Source organism: Drosophila pseudoobscura, chromosome 4 (assembly GCF_009870125.1).
Source record: "Drosophila pseudoobscura strain MV-25-SWS-2005 chromosome 4, UCI_Dpse_MV25, whole genome shotgun sequence".
In the NCBI taxonomy this organism is placed as follows: Eukaryota; Metazoa; Arthropoda; class Insecta; order Diptera; family Drosophilidae; genus Drosophila; species Drosophila pseudoobscura.
Genome location: NC_046681.1, coordinates 18,126,447 through 18,144,431, shown reverse-complemented (window position 1 = coordinate 18,144,431; position 17,985 = coordinate 18,126,447). Strand labels below are relative to the sequence as shown.

Sequence of the window (17,985 nt, the reverse complement as noted above, 5' to 3'; positions counted from 1 at the left end):
GGATCCATTGTATTCCTCTGTGCTCGTGTGCCACATGTGTGTGTGTGTGCAGTAGTGTGTGACTCTCTCAATGCATATGAATCTCCCTGTCGCCTATCCTTCGTCTCCTGTTTATAATCAACTAAAAGCCAAATAATCAAAGAGGCAGCACAATGCTCGAAAAAACACCCAAAGAAGGAGCCAACAAGAAAAGGGGGTAAGAACATTGTTCGCGTTTCGAGGAAACTAAGAGATGGGTTTTCTCAGAGTATGCCCATGATTGGTTATGTTTCCGAGAATCTTTCTGAGGTATTCCCCGAAGTTGCGACTCCTTTTTGATGCCTTTTCTGGCGTGGTCCCTCTTGGAATTCAATTATCACTCAAGGTTCATTGCATTTCACACGAAATTCACACCAAGTTCTACAGTTTGCTGGGACATGTCTGAGACTTGAGTTAATGAAAACTTAAGCCAAAATCAAATTAAACTAATTTTAAACTATATCCTGATGGAAATCTGCACACTACAACAAGTTTCAACCTAAAAAAGGCAATTTCTTAAGGTATTCCAGCGAAGCCTCATTATCATTAATAAGTTATACCTCATAAAGAGTCTGCCAATACTGATATACCCCTACTCCCGATCACATCTCTCTGTATATATATATATTGCAAAAACCAACGATTATCTTTGGACAGACAAGTCCATGAAGCTTGTCGCTTGTCACTTGCCACTTGGCAGGCGTTGGCCATAAAAATCAATGAGCGTTTTTTTGCCCCAAAAAAAAAGAAGGAAAATAGTTGGCAGCTGACAACGGAACAAGCCGGGGCACGAACACACAAAAAAAAAAACGGTGGCAAGATGTGAGGAGATTTTTTAAAGCTTACTTGCGACCTTCCTGACCCCCCACTGGATTTGTAGGCCGTACAGACGGTAGGCTACCAGTAGTAAATTTATAAAAATATCCAAATACAATAAGGCAGGAGCAGGAGCAACGGCAGAGGGTTGGTTGGTTGGTTTGGTTCGGTGGAAGGACAGGCCTTCCACACAACATGTTGCCTACTTTTTGACATTTTCAACATGTGTCCAACGCCTCCCGTTCCTTCTCACTCTCTCTTTCCTTCGTTCCATGTGTGTGTGTGTGTGTGTGTGGGTGTTCCCTCTTGTATACCCTTCTTTAAAGTGGCAGTCTGATTTTTAAACTGATTCTTTCAACCGTCAGAAGCAGGTGTTATGAATTATATAATTTATATAGATATATTATATCCAGACCGAGGACTATATCCTATATTTCCAAGACAAGTCTTGGCCTGCCAAAGGGTATCTCCGAGTTCGGACTACAGCGATAACCTTTCTTCCTTTTTTTTCGGAGCTTTTCAGCGTTGACGTTTGCGTTGATTTTTGACAGCTGCCTTCACACACAGACACACACGCACACAAACATGAAAACAATAACAAAAACTTGTTACCAAAGTTGAGGCAGATTGCTTCTGCCTCATTCCTTCCTGCTACCCAGCAGCACTCCTGCTCTCTCCTGCTCCTCCTCTTGCTACTGCTCTCCTCTCTCAGTTATTGTTAGACTTTTTGTGCGTTAGATGTGCATACTTTTTGCCCATATCTCTAAGGTTTATGTCAAGGTTTCTTTTTTATTACTTTCCACATACACCATATCCTTACATGCGGATGCGGATGGGGCTAGGGCTGGGTGTGTGTGTGCTTTTTTAGGGCTCATACTTGCGACATTTTTTCGTCGTTCCGCTTCATCTTTCACTCTCTCTCTCAGTGCCACAAATTGCAGTTTAAAGTTGACAGCGAAAGGATATGAGCACTTACCTGTAAGTAAAAGAAAGGTAAAACGAAAGCTGATTAAATATACGAGGTACGTTGCAAGAAAAACACTCCGGACTCTGGACGGTGTGTCGGTGTGTGTGTGTGTGTGTGTGTTTGGGGTAATACAGTTAACATTAATAGAGCCATAGAGCGCAGTGTGAATGGCTATTGCCATGGCTATGGGACAGACAGACAGAAAGCCAGATGGTTCACTTCCCAAATGGCAAATGCCATCCCGATTATCGGCAAATGCTCCGAACTGGAGACTGGAGACTGGAGAGAGTACCTCTGGAGCAATTGTGTGGAAAACGACTTCGAATCACCCTGAACATTTATTATTCCATACATGCAAAGAGAATTTTTGGCCCGAAAACGAGAGTCGATTGGATTATATGGAATTTTAGATATTCAATTTTTCCCATATTCAGCATTCGGTTTTCTTTAATAAAATCAAAACTGCAGCCGAAAATTCGTATTCCTTGTGGGCGGATGCAGTCCGTTTCGCAAGTGTAAGAACGGCATACTTTGGAAAAGCCTGCGATATGTGGATACGTCTATAAATAAGCCTACCATTTAGCTCTATGATCTATCTAATACTAAGTTGAAACCTTTCAATCGCCTTACAGCTATGAAATGCACTGCACTTGAGAGTGAGTGCCCATCAATGATTCTAAGCCCTTCCCCTAAACCCTATTGAAAGCCTTCTCCTCCTCCACACACTTCCGAATATCGCATTACATTGCATATCGAATTCCATTTGTCAACTATTTTGGCTCCGGCTTCGGCTCCATCTCCGTCTCCGGCTCTGGCTCTCCTTTCACACCCTCGTATCAAGGACTTAACCTGCAATTCCAATCAATTAAATGAAGGAAATTCGAAGCCTTTCGCCAGCATATTCTCATAAGAATTGGTATTATATACGCATTGTGTTATTTTTGTGATTTTTGTGGGCCAATCAGAGCGTAAAATGCAAATAAAATGCAAGCAAAATACTTTTGGGCGACATTTCGAATGCATTTCGCAATTGGTTTCTGTTTGCGCAACAAAATTGAAAATACAAAAGCCACAAAACATAGATTAAGATTTGTGTGTGGGATGGAGGGAGGTTGGTGTTCTGTTCCTATAGATACTACATGGAAATGGACACGGAGACGCACCAGTAGAAAATCGAGCAGGGAAAAACATTGAACGCTTGACTTAAATGCCCATCGTGATGCGACAAAATGGGGGAAAATTCAACGCTTTCCAAACGGCAATACAACAAGTCAAATATTGATACTAGGCGGGGGCCCAAGCTAGGGGCCAGGGGGCCACGGGGCGTGGCATTGTGTGCCCGACAAGGGATTCATTCCCCTCCACGCCACGCCGCGCCACACAAACCAAAGGACGAGCGACAAACGACGAGCGACGAAACACCAAAAACTCAAAAAAGTGCACGCGCCGAACAAAACAAACAATTTGGCCAGAAAACTTGGCAAAAGCAATTGCAATTGCAAAGATGGCACTACCATAGGGGGTAGCAGAGGGTAGCAGAGGGCGGTAGTGGGAGGACGGGGCAGGGTGCTGGGTGCTGGGTGCTGGGTTGAGTGGTGCATGGAGCACAGGCCACAACAAAGTTGTTGACAATGGCAAACACGTTAACCAAAAACTTTGGCACAAAGATAAGCGCAAATAAATTTGCCAACTTGTTGTCTCTCTCCCTTTCCGCACAGCCTTTGGCAGGAGTTTGTCTTGCTGTGGGTGCTGTCTCTGTGTATCCCTTTCGCAGAGGGATATTCAAAGGGGAAATGCATTACAAAGTACCCAGGGTTTAGAGGGGCCCAGGGGCGATTAGGACACCCGCATGATCGCTGTATGTGTGGCAGTTGCAAGTTCCCGAGTAAATCCCGAAATCCCGAAATCCAAGCCCGCATTCAAATCACATAAATATTGTAAATGCCTCAGACTTTGATCAGATCTCTCGGCCATAAACGATTTTCACGGTTTCAGAATCACAGAACTCACAGAAGGAAAGAGGCAGCGGGGACAGAGCTGCAGAGCCGGATAAAGAAACCACAAATTGACATGCATTGAGCAGGACTCTTCCGCACCCCGGCTTCTTGCCAAAAACAACCAACCAACGAACCAGCGAAGCAACCAACCAACAAACCATCCAACCGAAAAAAAATATACATCTCCTGTGTGTCTCTGGTGGTATCGCTCGCTCCTTTGTAGCTGTGGCTGTATCTGTGTGCACGGCAATGTATCTTGCGAGCTGTGCAGAGATTTGCGACGCATGACACTCATAAGTAAAATTCCGCTGGCCCAGCTTCGACTACGTGTAGCCACGACTGGACGAAGACGAAGACCAATGAGAAATCAAACCGAGTGTATCCCTGAGCTTAAGTCAGTCCAACAGTGGCACACGAGGACCAGAACAGAACAGAGAAGCACAGAACAGAACAGCACACTGCACAGAGAGAAAGCAATGGGATGCTCCAGACTGAGATCTAGAGTCTACAAGTTTGTTCTTAGCTTCGCATTCTCTCAGTGTTCTCCGAGCATAAATCGTTTTGCGGCTGACCATCTCCACCACTAACCGCTCCATATATCCCAGCTATTTCTCTCTATCTCTCGGGCTCCAAGGTCCAAAGACGGAAGCCACACAGCCATTTCTCCAACATCTAACAAGTTGTCGATGGATTTTTGGCTGAGCAGTCGTGAGACATGGCCACAAAGCGAGAGCACCACCAACAACAGCAACAAAGTACGGCAGCAGAACATAAAATAAGTCCAGGGAGGGTTGCCAGAGAAGTTTCCATTGCGGCAAAGAGGGTACATACAATGAATCGGAAGGGGCTTAATGGGATTACTAGATGAAGACATCTGGCTGTGAGTGCACACTCCTCAATCCACCCTCGACAGAGACGGGGACGGGGGTCCGTGGGAGCATCTTCAGTAGCATATTGGCTACACTTGTTATTGACAGCTTTGTTGCTGCAGAGAGTTCTTTCTCTGCACTCCCCTTCTCTGGCAAGGCACGGCCAAAAGCTGTCGCAACAGTCCGGTTAACTAGTTGGCTATCTACACGTACAAAGGGACCACAACAACAAGGCAGGCAGGCAGGCGGGCAGAAGTGGAGGGGCATGAGTGACAGGCCAATCGCTAAATCATCCCAGAGTAGCAGGGGAACGCTGGCACAGCGAAATCTCTCAGGATACGTTAAGGGATATTACAGCAAAGAGTTCAGTTTCAGTTCAGATGCCAATAAGGCAAAGCTTTTTGGTCATTTTATTGGCTGCGAAAACTGTCAGAGTATGCGGCCAATCGCGAGTCCAACACTCGGCCAAACCGCACTACTCCTCGCCTCACCTTCCCACAAGCCCATTCGAACGGACGGGACACATATGCGTATACGTAATGTGGCGCGAAGAGGAAATGAAAAATGTAATTAAAAAACTTTTTTTCGACCAAGTCTTTTGTCATGAGCGTTGGGAGGCGTGGTAGGGGGCCGGCCGGGTGGCAAGTGAGCAAAAGCCTAAGTTGCAAGCCAGTAATTTGGAAGGGGCAAGAGGCAGGGGACGGCGGCCTTTAAATGTGCGACGAGTGCCATTCAGTTGGTTGGGCAGGCAGGCGGCAGGCGGCAGGGTTTTTAGCATCCCATATATGCAACACATGCGAGTGGCAGGGAGTACTCAAGGGGACGGGGGCAGGGCGATTCATGTGCATGTAAAAAGTGCTCATTAAAACATATCAACAAGCTTTATGGCAGTCTCCTCTCCGTCGCCCGCCCCTCAGCACCGCTTCATCCTTCCATGTTGACGTCGTGTCGTCGTTGTCGTCGTCATCGGCACCGACGGCAGTTAAATTCATTCATAAACTACGTGACAAAACGAACGGAAATGTAGAAGCGGAAATTGCCAACAAACACATGCACACAAACATTGACATATACACACACACGCAGGCACACACTCGCACACTCACACACGTGCACACCAATGCAGTCAGACATTGAGACTGAGAGTGAGAGACCGGGTTGGGCGGAAGGACGAATGGACGGCAGGCACAAAGTATTCTGGCATTCAACCGCCGCCATCGGCTTACCCTGGCATTTACAATCAATTTGGAAGCACACCCTGACGCAGAGAGAGCGATACCCTGTAATGTGCGACAATGAAGTGCCTTTGAACTTCCAGGTAGACTCTTTATGTTGCTCCTTCTTGCACTCATTCCGTATTCCTTACTCTCTCATATTTCCTTCGGTGATTTCCCTTCTTTAGCCCCACTCTAGGGTACTCTTGAGGTCGACCTTCCACTCATTTGTGTAGGGTTTTTTATTTGGTATCGCACGTCGAGTGTATGGTTGAGTGTGCCGAACCGCCTCCGCCTTTTGGCCTCTCCCCTCCACCGCCACCCCACTCTCATCACCTTCCTCCCGCCCCCCTTTCGGAATCAGCAACACCATCAACCATCACCAATCATATTACATTTGCAATATTTTCCCTCTCCTTTGCTCAGAGATTCAGTCATCAGATTGTTTGACAGATGCGTGGAAGGAGAGGAGCAGAGGAAGAGCAGAGGAGGTGCAGAGGAGGAGCAGAGGAAGAGCAGCAGAGGTGCAGAGGAGGAGCAGAGGAGGAGCAGAGGAAGAGCAGAGGAAGAGCAGAGGAGAAGCAGAGGAGGAGCAGAAGATGGGCGGGAGAGAGAGAGAGTGGGGAACGATGATAGTTGGAGGCAATGGAATCTCATAATATTGATACTGAGGAAAGAACTGTGAAGGAGGCAGAGGTGAAGAGGAGACTCAGCAATAAAAATCAAGTGTATTTCTCTTTGCTTCGATTTCCGATTGAAATTGGATAGATACGAGCATTCGCATTCGGGTTTCGATAGATTCCGCAATCCTCCAAAACATTGCAGAAATATTCAGTAAATAGAAAAATAATTCCGCAGAAAAGCATCCTTAGGACAGAGGATAAACCCTTTAGAAAGAACTAATTTTCCCTGCCATTAAATTCACTCTTCCCTCGTGATAGTCAGATTCGTGGCATACTCTCTCTCTCCCTCTCTCCCTCTGTCTCTCTGTGCTCTGTTGCTCCTGCCCCTGCTCCTCCCACTGCTGGCTGAGGGCTTTAATGCCGTGAAAAGCTTTTAGTTGTAAGCTAACAAGCTAACGATAAATGCAACTGCAACTGTAACTGTCGTTGCCCCCGCAGGACCTGAAGGACACACCACTGCGGGAGAGAGGGGAACGAGGGGGAGAGCGAGGGAGACTGAAAGATGGGGAAAGAGGGGGAAATGAGGGTGAGACTGAAACAGATAGACACACTTAAAATAGCAAACAACTCAAGAGTAGCTGCTTCTGTAGTTGACCCAATTCAACCTTGACCCATTTCCCACGTTCACGTCCACGTCCACCGCTTGAGCCACTCTACAATGCGTCCCGCTGAAAGCTCGAACTATAATTAAATGTTAATTAGCAGACACAACAGCGGAGGATAACCGGCGACTGGTGACTGGCGAATGGCGACTGGCGAATGGCGATTGGCGACTGGGGACAGGGGATTGAACAACTTTTAATGGATTGAATGCTGCTAAAGAACCGTCTGCTACGATTCGTTTCGTTTCGTTTTCTTTTGATCCAGTAAATCCCTTGGAAGCAATGAGGGGGCTGGCAAGAGGCAGGCCCATTCATTTCACCGTAGATAACAATCAATTCCAATCTGTCAGCATCGTTTCACCTGCTCAATATGTATTCATTCCACACGCAACGCAACCCACACAGACGAGCACGGGGGCAGGACCTCCCTGCCCCACCCTGCCCTGCGCTGCCCCACCACCCAGTCCAATCCTTGGTTGGACTCTGGTTCTCCTCGTCCTGGACGATAAATGTCAAAGTCAATGCGGTATACTCGTATTCTCTTCCATTTGCCAAGCATTCGTTCAGTCAAGGTCCTGTCGCTTTGTAAAAATATACAAAATTATTCGCTTTCTCCTTCTTATGTGTACTCTTTCTCCCACGCGCTGTCTCTCTCTCCGGTCTAACATCTCTGTATCCATCTCTTTCGTATGCTTTTTTGCTGAATAATTGAAACGATAAATTTTACACACAATAAAATGCTAGAAATTCAATAAAGTTTACAATTTTACAGTGCCACATTTGGGGCGTGGCATTGACATGGCCTCCCATCGCTGTGGGATGTTGTAACTTGTTGTAACTTGTTGCTATCCATGCGAGAGAGAGAGAGAGCAGGGCGGAGGGGAGAGGCAGAGGCAGAGGCAGAGAGAGTAACAGAGAGAGAGAGAGAGCATGAGAATGGGACATGCATAAACATGATTTTATGTGCACACAACACGACAATAAAAATCACGCATGAATTTCATGGATCCCCAAACTCAGTGTCGCCTCCATGCCCATCTCTGTCCCGCTCCCTACGTGCCACTTGCATAAACAACTAGGCAGAGTATATAAGAAAACAGGTAAGGTATTAACGCCTAGCTACGAACTGAAGAGGATTGGGTGCCAAATGGAGACCTCACTCTACTATGGAATATACCCTGCAGCAAAGACAAACAAAGGCCAGCAGAGAGAAAGAGAGTGAGAGTGAGGGAGAAGTAAAAAAGGTCGTCGTGAGAGTACAAAAAACCTCAACACGAGTAAAACAAAATGTAATTACAACAAGGACTTTTCAACAGCAGCATTTTGCACATTGCAACAGCTTTGTCAGAGTCAGAGAGAGAGGGACAGAGAGGGAGACGCTGCGGGGGGCTACAGATGGAGAAGAAGGTGAAACAACAATGCAATATAGTGTACCCCCGTTCGTACGTGAAATGCAACAATGTGCCACACGCACGCAGGACACAGGACGAGCGGCGGGGGACATGCCACACGCAAGCGAGTGTGAGTGAAAGTGAAGGTTAGCTACGGGACCCAGCTACAACGACGAGTTTAGCCGTGTGTGTGCCACACACCGAAAGCCAGCGAACAGCAGCAACAGAAAAGGAGGATTTGGGGTTGGACTGGGGCTGGGGCTGAGGATGGGGATAAGGACGGTCTACACTTGAGCTTTATTGCATACATTAAGGGGCCAAGGTGCGCCGCAGAGCAACACATGCATGCAACGAGTGCAAAGGAGCCGCAGATCCAGTGGTGGGGGCTCGAGTGGGGTTCCGTTTTGTGTTCTACGTCTATTTTGTTAATGGACTTTGTCGTTTTCTATTGCGAGGAGAACGACAAGAAGAGGAGACTGACAGGCGAGAAGGGACACAACCATAAATCAAGCCACAAAACTAAATTCAGTCTAAAAATAATACAAAATATGCGACATTTATGCTCCTGACTGATGGCCAGAGTCAGGGACACCACAGGATGAGTTGTCAGAAGGATATCTACCGATCTACCAGTCTTTTGAAATGGAAACCCCCCAAGAAACCAATCGATACTGTTAAAGCTGCACCTGCCTAAAGCCTTTTGGTACTTACTCTCATTGCAGCCCCCGAATCGTAGCCCAGCTGGGCAGGGAGCCCCTTGAGCACACATTTCACTTAGTGGTGGAGCGATCAACATTTTGGGCAGCCCCATCATCGTCGTTGTCGCTCACAGCCCCAGTCCCGGGTCCCACATGAATACCAGACAAGCGACCGAAGCGCAGACGGCAGAGGTACTGCTCATTGTTTGGCACTTAGTCAGCAGGATGTCGGCGGCGGCGGCAACGGCGCCGCTGCCATGTCGATTAGATGATGCTCCTCTAAGCTTCTGCTGTTGCTGCTGCTGTTGCCACCAGCTGCCGGGAATCCCCCGCCTGAATAACGAGCGGCTGATGCGACAAACGCCATTTGGCTTTTAGGTTGGTTAGGAGGTTACCAGGTTGAAGGACACGTCGCTTGGGTTTGAGGTGTGCTCTGCCACGGTGTGGTCTGTACTGTGGTGCGGTGCGGTGGGGTATGTGGGGGGGGAGGGGGGGGATGTGCACCTGCAATAACAAGCTGAGGACAAGCGACGACGAGATGGCGTCAACATCCTTGACATGCTTGTGGGACGCCATGACAATTGCACGATGAATCCCGACCTCTGACTCCTGCCTCCTGCCTCTAGCACTGCCTCTGCCACTGCCTCCGAGTCTGAATCTGAATCTGACTCTGAATCTACCGCCACTGCTGTCTGTGTGCATATTTCTTAATTAAAACGCTGCCGTTTTGGTCTCAATTAAACGGCTGGGGCCCCAAACACAGTAACGCACTTTACGGACTGCACTTTCCCTAGTAACTGTTGACGGCAGCTAATGGGAGTGGAAATGGCCCCCACCTACCCCCCTACCTGCGCCCCTGCCTATCCCCTACCTCCTGCAAGAGCACCAGACAGGAGGCGCATCAAAAATTCAACTGTCTGTCAATTATGAGAGCAAAAAAGAAAATACACACTTGATGCTGTCTACCCATACAGGGAAAACAAAGGAAAATACTCGCACATATAGCATACACACTGATTGGTATACATACATATATTCTATGTATGTATGTGTAGGAAAACTTATTGAATGAAACTCGCCAAAACAGGACTTGGACTTTGAGTGAAAGAGATACGCACCCACGCATTCGACTCTCTCTCTCTCTCACTCTCTGAGAAGTCTCATTCTCTCTCTCTTCGGTGGTGCTCTCTCTCCTGGAATTGAGCGGAAAAAGAAACGGGAATAAACATGCGCATCCCCGAATATCCTTGAAAAGGGAAACTGGATGCGAAACGAATCTCAATTCCAGATTTTAATTCATTATATGGCCAAATAACTCAACTCAAATTGGGGCTCAAGGGAGGCCCAGAGTGGGGCTCTCACCTGCCACGCCACACAGGCCCCCAAACCTTGCCGCACGTTCCACGTTGTTAATGTCACCATGGAGACAGGATTCGGGACCCAGGGCCCAGGATCCAGGACTCTGGGCTGGGGACTGCGCCCTAGCCTGGGACTATGCAAATATCTCGACGCACAACAAAGTAAAATTCGCTGTGGGCCTCCTCCACGCAGCCAGCCAGCCAGACAGGCGAAATTTGCATGTTTTTCTTTCTGTCTGTTTTTCCGACAGACACGCTTTGGGCGGTGGGTGGTGGATGGTGGGGCTGTGCTTCGTGCTGGGGGAAACTAGAGACAAACCAAGTCAGTCAATTGGGCTGCCACAGTCCCACAGTCCGTGTCCCCTGCCATGCATACTCGTACACATCTCGGCTGTACATTCACTTTCACTCTCGCAGTGGCTCCTGCCATTGCCATTGCATACATTAGGGAGCCCCTGCGCTGAGCCTTCGGGCTGCTGCTCTGCCTGCTTGTAATTCGCTTTGCAGTCGCTATGGGCACAATTATTTTTTACCTTTTATGGGGCATCCCGCTTAGGTCCCGCCAAAACGGCCCAACTCTTCTCTTGTCCACCTTCTTTCTTTTTTTTTAAACGCTCCCCCGCTTTTAGTGCGGCTAAGAGTATTGGGGGATTGGAGGGCATTGAAGTGTCTGGCAAACAGCCGCTAAAAACACTTTTAATTTCTGGCCACCCCCCTTCAAGGAGCGATACTCGTCGTAGAACTGCGCCATCAGGGGATGTATTTGCTAAGAGATACTTTGGACTGTGCGCCCGGTAAATGCTGGATATGGAGGGGGTGCCATTTCAGGGATCGTTCTCGTCACTATTAATCGGTTTTCGTGGTTTTGCTTGAGAGCTGTGCCATTTTATGGAAAATTATCAAACAAAAATGAATTCTAATCGAACATTTCCCTCCACTTAACAAATAAACCTCTCGTTAAAAGTGCTCATAAGTTTTAAACACTCGTTTTATATTCAATAACCGCCTTTTATCTTATGTTCTTAATGATTTATAGATTGAAATTTTATAGAAAAACTTTGTACCCGCTCGAAGAGGAATAAACGATAGGCCGTAAAAACGAAATTATCGTTAATTGGAGGGCCATTAATTGGGGTTTGGCCATAAAAAAGGAATGTTCGCACAGACATACATCAGAATATTTAAGAAAATTGATTAAAAATGATCAAGAATGGCCATAACTATTCAATTTTATACTGGAAAGCATTGCCAGACCTTCTCTTGTGAATGAAAGAGGTTCAGAGGCTCTGTTTTCCCATAACCATTGGGATTTAGGATTTGTGCGGGTTTTAATCAAAGATTGAACTAAAACAAGATCTAACGCATCTGATTGCAAAGGCCTTTAAAAGGTAATTTCGATGTAAAATGTCCTCGGAATGGAATACGAAATCGTAAACCGAAATTTACCTTCGAGCAAAGGAGACACGGAAGGACAGGTAAGACGAAGGGGGGTGCAAGGGCGGTAAGGTGGAGTCTGTCTCCCCTCTCTTGCCACTTGTTTCGTTTTTATGACATTTTTAAGTAAGTCGCGCAGCTTGCAGGATACTCTCCCCCGTCCCCCGTCCCCCGTCGTTTCCTTTCCGTACCGCCACCCCTAATCCCCCACCCTTGATTATTTTTTTATTCTTTCTTGCTTTTTGTTTTCAGCCTCTGCTTTCTTTTTGTTTTTGTAATTGAATGCGTTAAATTACAGCAAATTTATGCTTATCAAGTTTTTGTTTCTTCTCTGTTCTTTGCTCTCCCCCCCCCCTCCCCACACCCCTCTCCTCCTATCGTTGTCTGGGGCCCACGAGTGCTGTTTACGGTTATTTAGGCGCAGGCACTAAGTTCTCTCTCACACTCTCTCTTGAGTGTGTCTGTGTGTGTGTTTTTTTACGAGTCTAAGGGGGTGGGTGTGGGTGTGAGGGAGGCACTGGGATTGGCCGTATAAAAAATACTTATTTGCAAACTTTTGTGGCGGCATCGCTGAGTCATTCAAGGATGACAATGAGGCGGAACTGGAAGCTGGAGAGGGAGACAAAGGCGAAGACGTAGACGGGGGCCGGCACTGGCTGGAGGATGCCTACAGGTGCCCCCAAGGGCAGGCGCGGATTTTTAGCAGCTCGGGGATTAGACACCTCCCCCAACCCAAGCAGGCCGGATGGGACGCTCCCCTCTCCGTGCTCCTGGGAGGTGGCAACGTGACTCACGAACGGATACACACGCTCCCATCGCTAGCTCTGGGTGGGTGCAATGCTGGGACAAGGTTATCCCTCGTCGGTGGCGCCACGGAAGTGCAGAGCGCGCAACTAAAACTTGTTTTCCTTGCACTGCAACTTGCTCCACTTTCGTCCTGCTCCAACTGCGCCACAACCTTGAAACTTCCTCCTGCGTGCACCAAGCGGGGAGAACCGAACAGAACGGGGAACGGGGAACGGAGAACGAAACGAAGCCGGAAGCTCTAACCGGAGCCAAAGCCAAAGTCAGAGTCAGAGTCGCAGTCGGTGGCAGAGGCAGAGGCAGGGTCTGGTGTGGGTTATCCGCTTTACCTGCCACACAGCGAGAGAGTGCCCGTACGAGAGCGAAGGACGAGGACGAGTATGAAGTTTAAAAGTTGGGCTTAGGCCAGAAACCAGGAGGAAGTTTAGCCCATTGCGTGGGGCAGTTCTCTTCCAGGATATTAGCAGGGATATTAACAAATATATTATGGCCAAGCCAGGCTCCTTTTTCTTTGGCCTGCGGCAAAATGAATGTATGTAAATTAAGAGGGAGAAAGAGGGAGATAGAGCAGAGGCTTCCTCGTGGCTTTGCCGCGCAAATCCAATAGGAATTTATGTCATTTAAATGTACGAAAATGCGTAAAACGGCTTGCCTTAAAACAAAATATATGACCCGGTCATATATAAGCACACGGAGGACGGGGTCCCAACGCAATGGCAACGCTTGACACTGTCAAGGTGCTGCAGTCAGGACAGGACCCGAAATGCCGCACAATTTATGCGTTTGCCGTTTGCCAACTGCCAAACAGCAAAGGAGCTCCACAAAGGATATAACGACTGCAGGATACCCACTAATCAGATGTATTTTGAAGTTAACCAGCAGGAAAGGCACAATCCAAGGAATACAATACACAATATGCCCATTTTCCGTAACGATTGATGGGTACGCCACGCTCAACATTGAATGCTGAATTATTGTATTCCGGCTCTGCTCTGCCCGTACTCTTCCAAACTGCTGATTTTCCAATCAGTGCACACTTTGATATCGCTGCGATGAGGCAGCTTATTGAAAATATTTGTCTTTTGCCGCCAAGCGAAACCCAATCCGAGGACCGATGCGATTGCTGTGTCTTCATTAGTCTCTGTCGGAGAATCAGAAGCGGAAAACAAAGGGAGGAGAGAGGGTATACATGGAACACAGAGCAGGGGAGTACAGCAGAGTACAGAGCAAGGAGCACAGGTCAGGACAAAGTCAAAGATTTCCTCGTCAACTCCCTCAGCGATGCTTAAATAATAACTTTTCAGCGACAAGAAGACAATGGGCTCAGGACAAGGACCAGGACAAGGACCAGGACCAGGACAAGGACCAGGCCCAGGCCGGGACCTGTCACACGGGCCACGAAGAACCAAAGAGTAGAGGAGAGAAGGGCAACAGGACAGACATTTTCCATGCGTTTCCACTGGGCAGCATCTCACAGAGAAAAAGGCAGAAAGGAAGCAATTAGGATTAATTGATTGGTTCGACGATAAGAATTAAGCTTTTATTGTTTCCCCAGAAACTCCACTATATAATAAGTAGTGTGTTTAAACAGAGAGGCTGTTTACATTGGGCGGATAATGGAAACTCAAGGATGTGGAAGGCCAATTTAAGCCGGAAGTTCATTTTCGAGGCTGTTCTTGCTTAGCTTTTTCAAGTGGGACATTGGACAGATGTAGAGGGGAATATTTCAAAGGAAATAAAGGATATTTAATATATATAAATATTTTAATATTGTTTATCGAGATCAGCTATCAGGAATTTCCCCAACACTGGGGCAGAATTTCATAGAATTTCATAAGATGCATGGGAGAACACTCGCTCTCCGATAAACACAAGAACAATTGCACCCCAGGCGAAGAGCTGAAAGATACTCAATAAAAATCCGCATTCAAGCATTCTAATTGAACGACCCTATTACTTGCGGATATTACAGTATTCCTTACTGTACGAGTATCCAACATTTGCCATGTGCATCCCCTCAGAGTGGAAACACTTTTGGAAGCAAGAACAAGCGAGAGAAGCGCGCCGTGCCGTGCCGTGCCGTGCCTCGCCGTGCCGCAGCTTGTTATTTTTGTCAACAGTAGGGCACATGAGACTTCATTTTGCCAAAGCCACGGCCCGGGATGAAATAAAAAAAAAAAAAGAAAAGAGAAAACTTTTCAACTCTCGATGCAACTTAAAAAAAAGGACAGATATATACACTATATAAAGTGGGAAGGAAGTGGAGGAAACGCATGTGTTTTGTTCTCTCTCTTTCTCGAGGAGTGGAGGCGGCGGTGGAGGCGGTGGAGGCGGTGGAGTCCCCCCTGGGGAGCAGATGGCGGATTTGAAGTGCGGCCTCCTGGGGCTCCTCCGTCGTCCTCCGTATGACAATTGTGTTTTTTCTACTTGAATATTTGTCTCATTGCTCTACGCTTCTTTGTCGTCCCCCCTCCCTACCTCCCACCCTTCCTCCTTCTGTCTGTCTGTCTGGGTCTATTCACCATCTTTGTTTTTGCAACTTTTTTCCGCCCGCTTTTCCTGGCAATTGCCGAGCAGCTCAGCGAGCAGTGAAAACTAAAAATATGGCCAAGTTTGGCTCTGGGCGATCTCCATGTGAATTTATGGTCCGCTTCGCGTGGGAATATCCCGACTGTACCCACCCACCCCCTCTACGGCACATATGTATATACATAGATATATACACATATCTGAAGACCAGAGTGTGGGAATGTGTGTGCTTTTTGGCTTTGACTCTGTGGCAGGCAACGCCGCCTGGTTAAAGCGCCGTGAAAATGCTCGCAAGGAAATTGAAAAATCGGATGCGGAATTGAATAATGCTAGAAAGGGGTCGCAGGGCCGTGGAGTGTCACCTTGCAAGGAAAGATTTATGCGTAGAGGAAGGGAGGAATTGGAAAAGATTTCGCATTTGAAATTGATAGTGGGACATGAGTGCGGGGATTTGTTTGCTGCTCTCAGCGGGCAGCGGGGGAAAGCGGAAAACCCCAAGCACTTGTTAACGCAAATGTTAGTCTGTGGCATCCACCCTCCCGATGCTCGTTCCGCTCTTCAGTTGGTGGAAGATGAACTGGAGGGATTCGGGCTGAAGATGGTGAAAAGTGCAACAATTTTCCCACCCATTGAACGCCACTTTTCACAGAGTTTCTCCCGGCAATTTAATCAGCAAAGCGAAAGTTCTTTGGACTGTCGGATAAAAGACAAACAAAGGTGTCGGAGAGGGTGTCCTTAGAGAGGCAAGGAGTGGCACACTCACCTTTAATTATCGCCAGAAAGATCAACAGGACAAACAGCGACAGAGACGACGGCAGCGAGGAGTCCATGTCCTTGGTTTGCTTGTTTCGCCTGCCTCCTGGGTTGAATAGCTGCCTGACCTCCGACTGCCTTCTGCTGCCTCTGGGACAAGCAATCCTTGCCTCGTCACCTTGGTTAAATAGTTGGCCAGGGTTTCTCCTCCGTCACCTCCTTTCAGGCAGTCGTCGTTCGCTGTGTCCGCGATGATTAGCACAAAAGCGGGAGCGGTAGCGGGAGCAGAAGCTGGAGACAAAGAGCTGGAGCTTGGACCGGAGACGAGACGCACCAACGGCGGAGGGTCAGAGTTCAGAGCGAGTGTCAACAATGGCCTCCGGTGAAGGCGGTCCGTGGCCTTTCCCTGCTCTCGGAGCCTGCTGCAGCGCTCATGAAACGTGTCCCCCTATTTGCCCGCTCTCCCGCCGAATAAATCTCTCAATTCGCTGGGATACTCTCCTCTCCGGTGCTTTGATTATTATTTTATTCTCCTATTTTTGAGCAAATATTTGGCACGCGTGTTCCGTTTGCTCGACTCGGATTTTGCTGCGGTTGCGGCTGCTGCGGCTTCCTCTTCCTTTTCGGGGTCTGTTCTCTGGACTCTGAGGTCTCGGGTCTCAGGTCTCGGGTCTTTGGTCTCCTGGTCTTTTCGGGGCAGAAACGTTGCAGATTTAATTTCCGGTTTGCCTGGTCACAGATCTTTTTGTGAATATTTCTCTCCCTCTGCTTGCTGCCGCTTCTATTTGACTAATTCTCTTTTGTTTGCTTTGCTTTTGCTTCTCTTTCTTTTCCCTTAGCGTATTTGCTTTTGCTATAATTTACATAATTTGCACTTGTTTTTTTTTCTCTCTTTGTTTTATGGTATTTTATTTATTTGTTGTTTGTTTTTGGAGCTTGAGAAACCTTAGGTAGCAGTTGTTGTTGTTCTTTCTTGTTGATAATGATCCTTTCCTTTTTATATCCTTCTTGAGTTCAGTTTAGTATCGTTGTTTCGTTCGGTTTTTTTTAATTTTTAGCTGTGAATGGTAGAAAATAGTGGATTATAATACTTTAAAAATACACATCTAATATTTGTAATAGAGAATGGAATAAATAGAAGTAGATATAGTCGAAAAAGTCATCTAAAATTCATCATTAAAACTTTAGAAATTTCTTCTTCAATCTCCAATGTTAATTCGCAGTGAAATATCGACAGAACCTTTTATTCAAGGATATAAGTACCTGAGTCTCCTACCAAATGTTGTCTGAAATATCCACTAAATTTAACCAAAGTTCTGCTTGAATTTGTACTAGAGAATCCACAGATATCCTCCGCGAAGTCTTATTGAAAAGCATTTCCATAAATTCTATCTATATTCAAATCGGTTTACCTTTCCCGTACCCTCACCCTACCTCTATTATACTTTCTTCTAAAAGACTAAAAGCTTTTCAGTAACTCTCGAAATTACTCTGATTTGCATTGCCCTCTTTGTTCATTAACTCTCCGTCTTTGAGGTTTTCGCGGATATACAGTATCTTAGTCCTGGCCCTTTGATGGCAAATCCTTTCGGCCACAACTTAGCGGACTGCTTAAAAGGAACCGCAAAGGAGAGTCCCACAAAATACACGAAAAACAGGAGAACTAAGGCCAGAAAGAACCACAAAAAAGCAGATAACAGAGCAACAGCAAAAACTTGGAGGAGCAGACTTAATGTTTAATTAAAAAATATATTCTGTTAACCCCATTAAGTGGTTCTGTTTTTTCTGCTGTTGTTGTTGTTGTTTTTGTTATTCTTTAACCCAATTTCTGGATGCGGGCCCGATGCTTTGT

At 47.0% G+C, this 17,985-nt stretch overlaps 1 protein-coding gene across 12 annotated transcripts in view; it reads right to left on the bottom strand.

Annotated features, from left to right (window-relative positions):
* Positions 1-17,985, bottom strand: part of nAChRalpha6 (nicotinic acetylcholine receptor alpha6) — a 97,825-nt gene that overhangs the window by 63,681 nt on the left and 16,159 nt on the right. For all 12 annotated transcript variants that reach the window (XR_001451063.2, XR_001451064.2, XR_004469030.1 and 9 more), the window contains exon 3: positions 16,144-17,191. Coding sequence is in view for 9 of the 12 variants with exons in the window: in XM_001356312.4 (XP_001356348.3) it covers positions 16,144-16,210 (67 nt within the window). In the remaining 3 variants the exon portion in view is untranslated. The remainder of the gene's footprint in view (positions 1-16,143; positions 17,192-17,985) is intronic.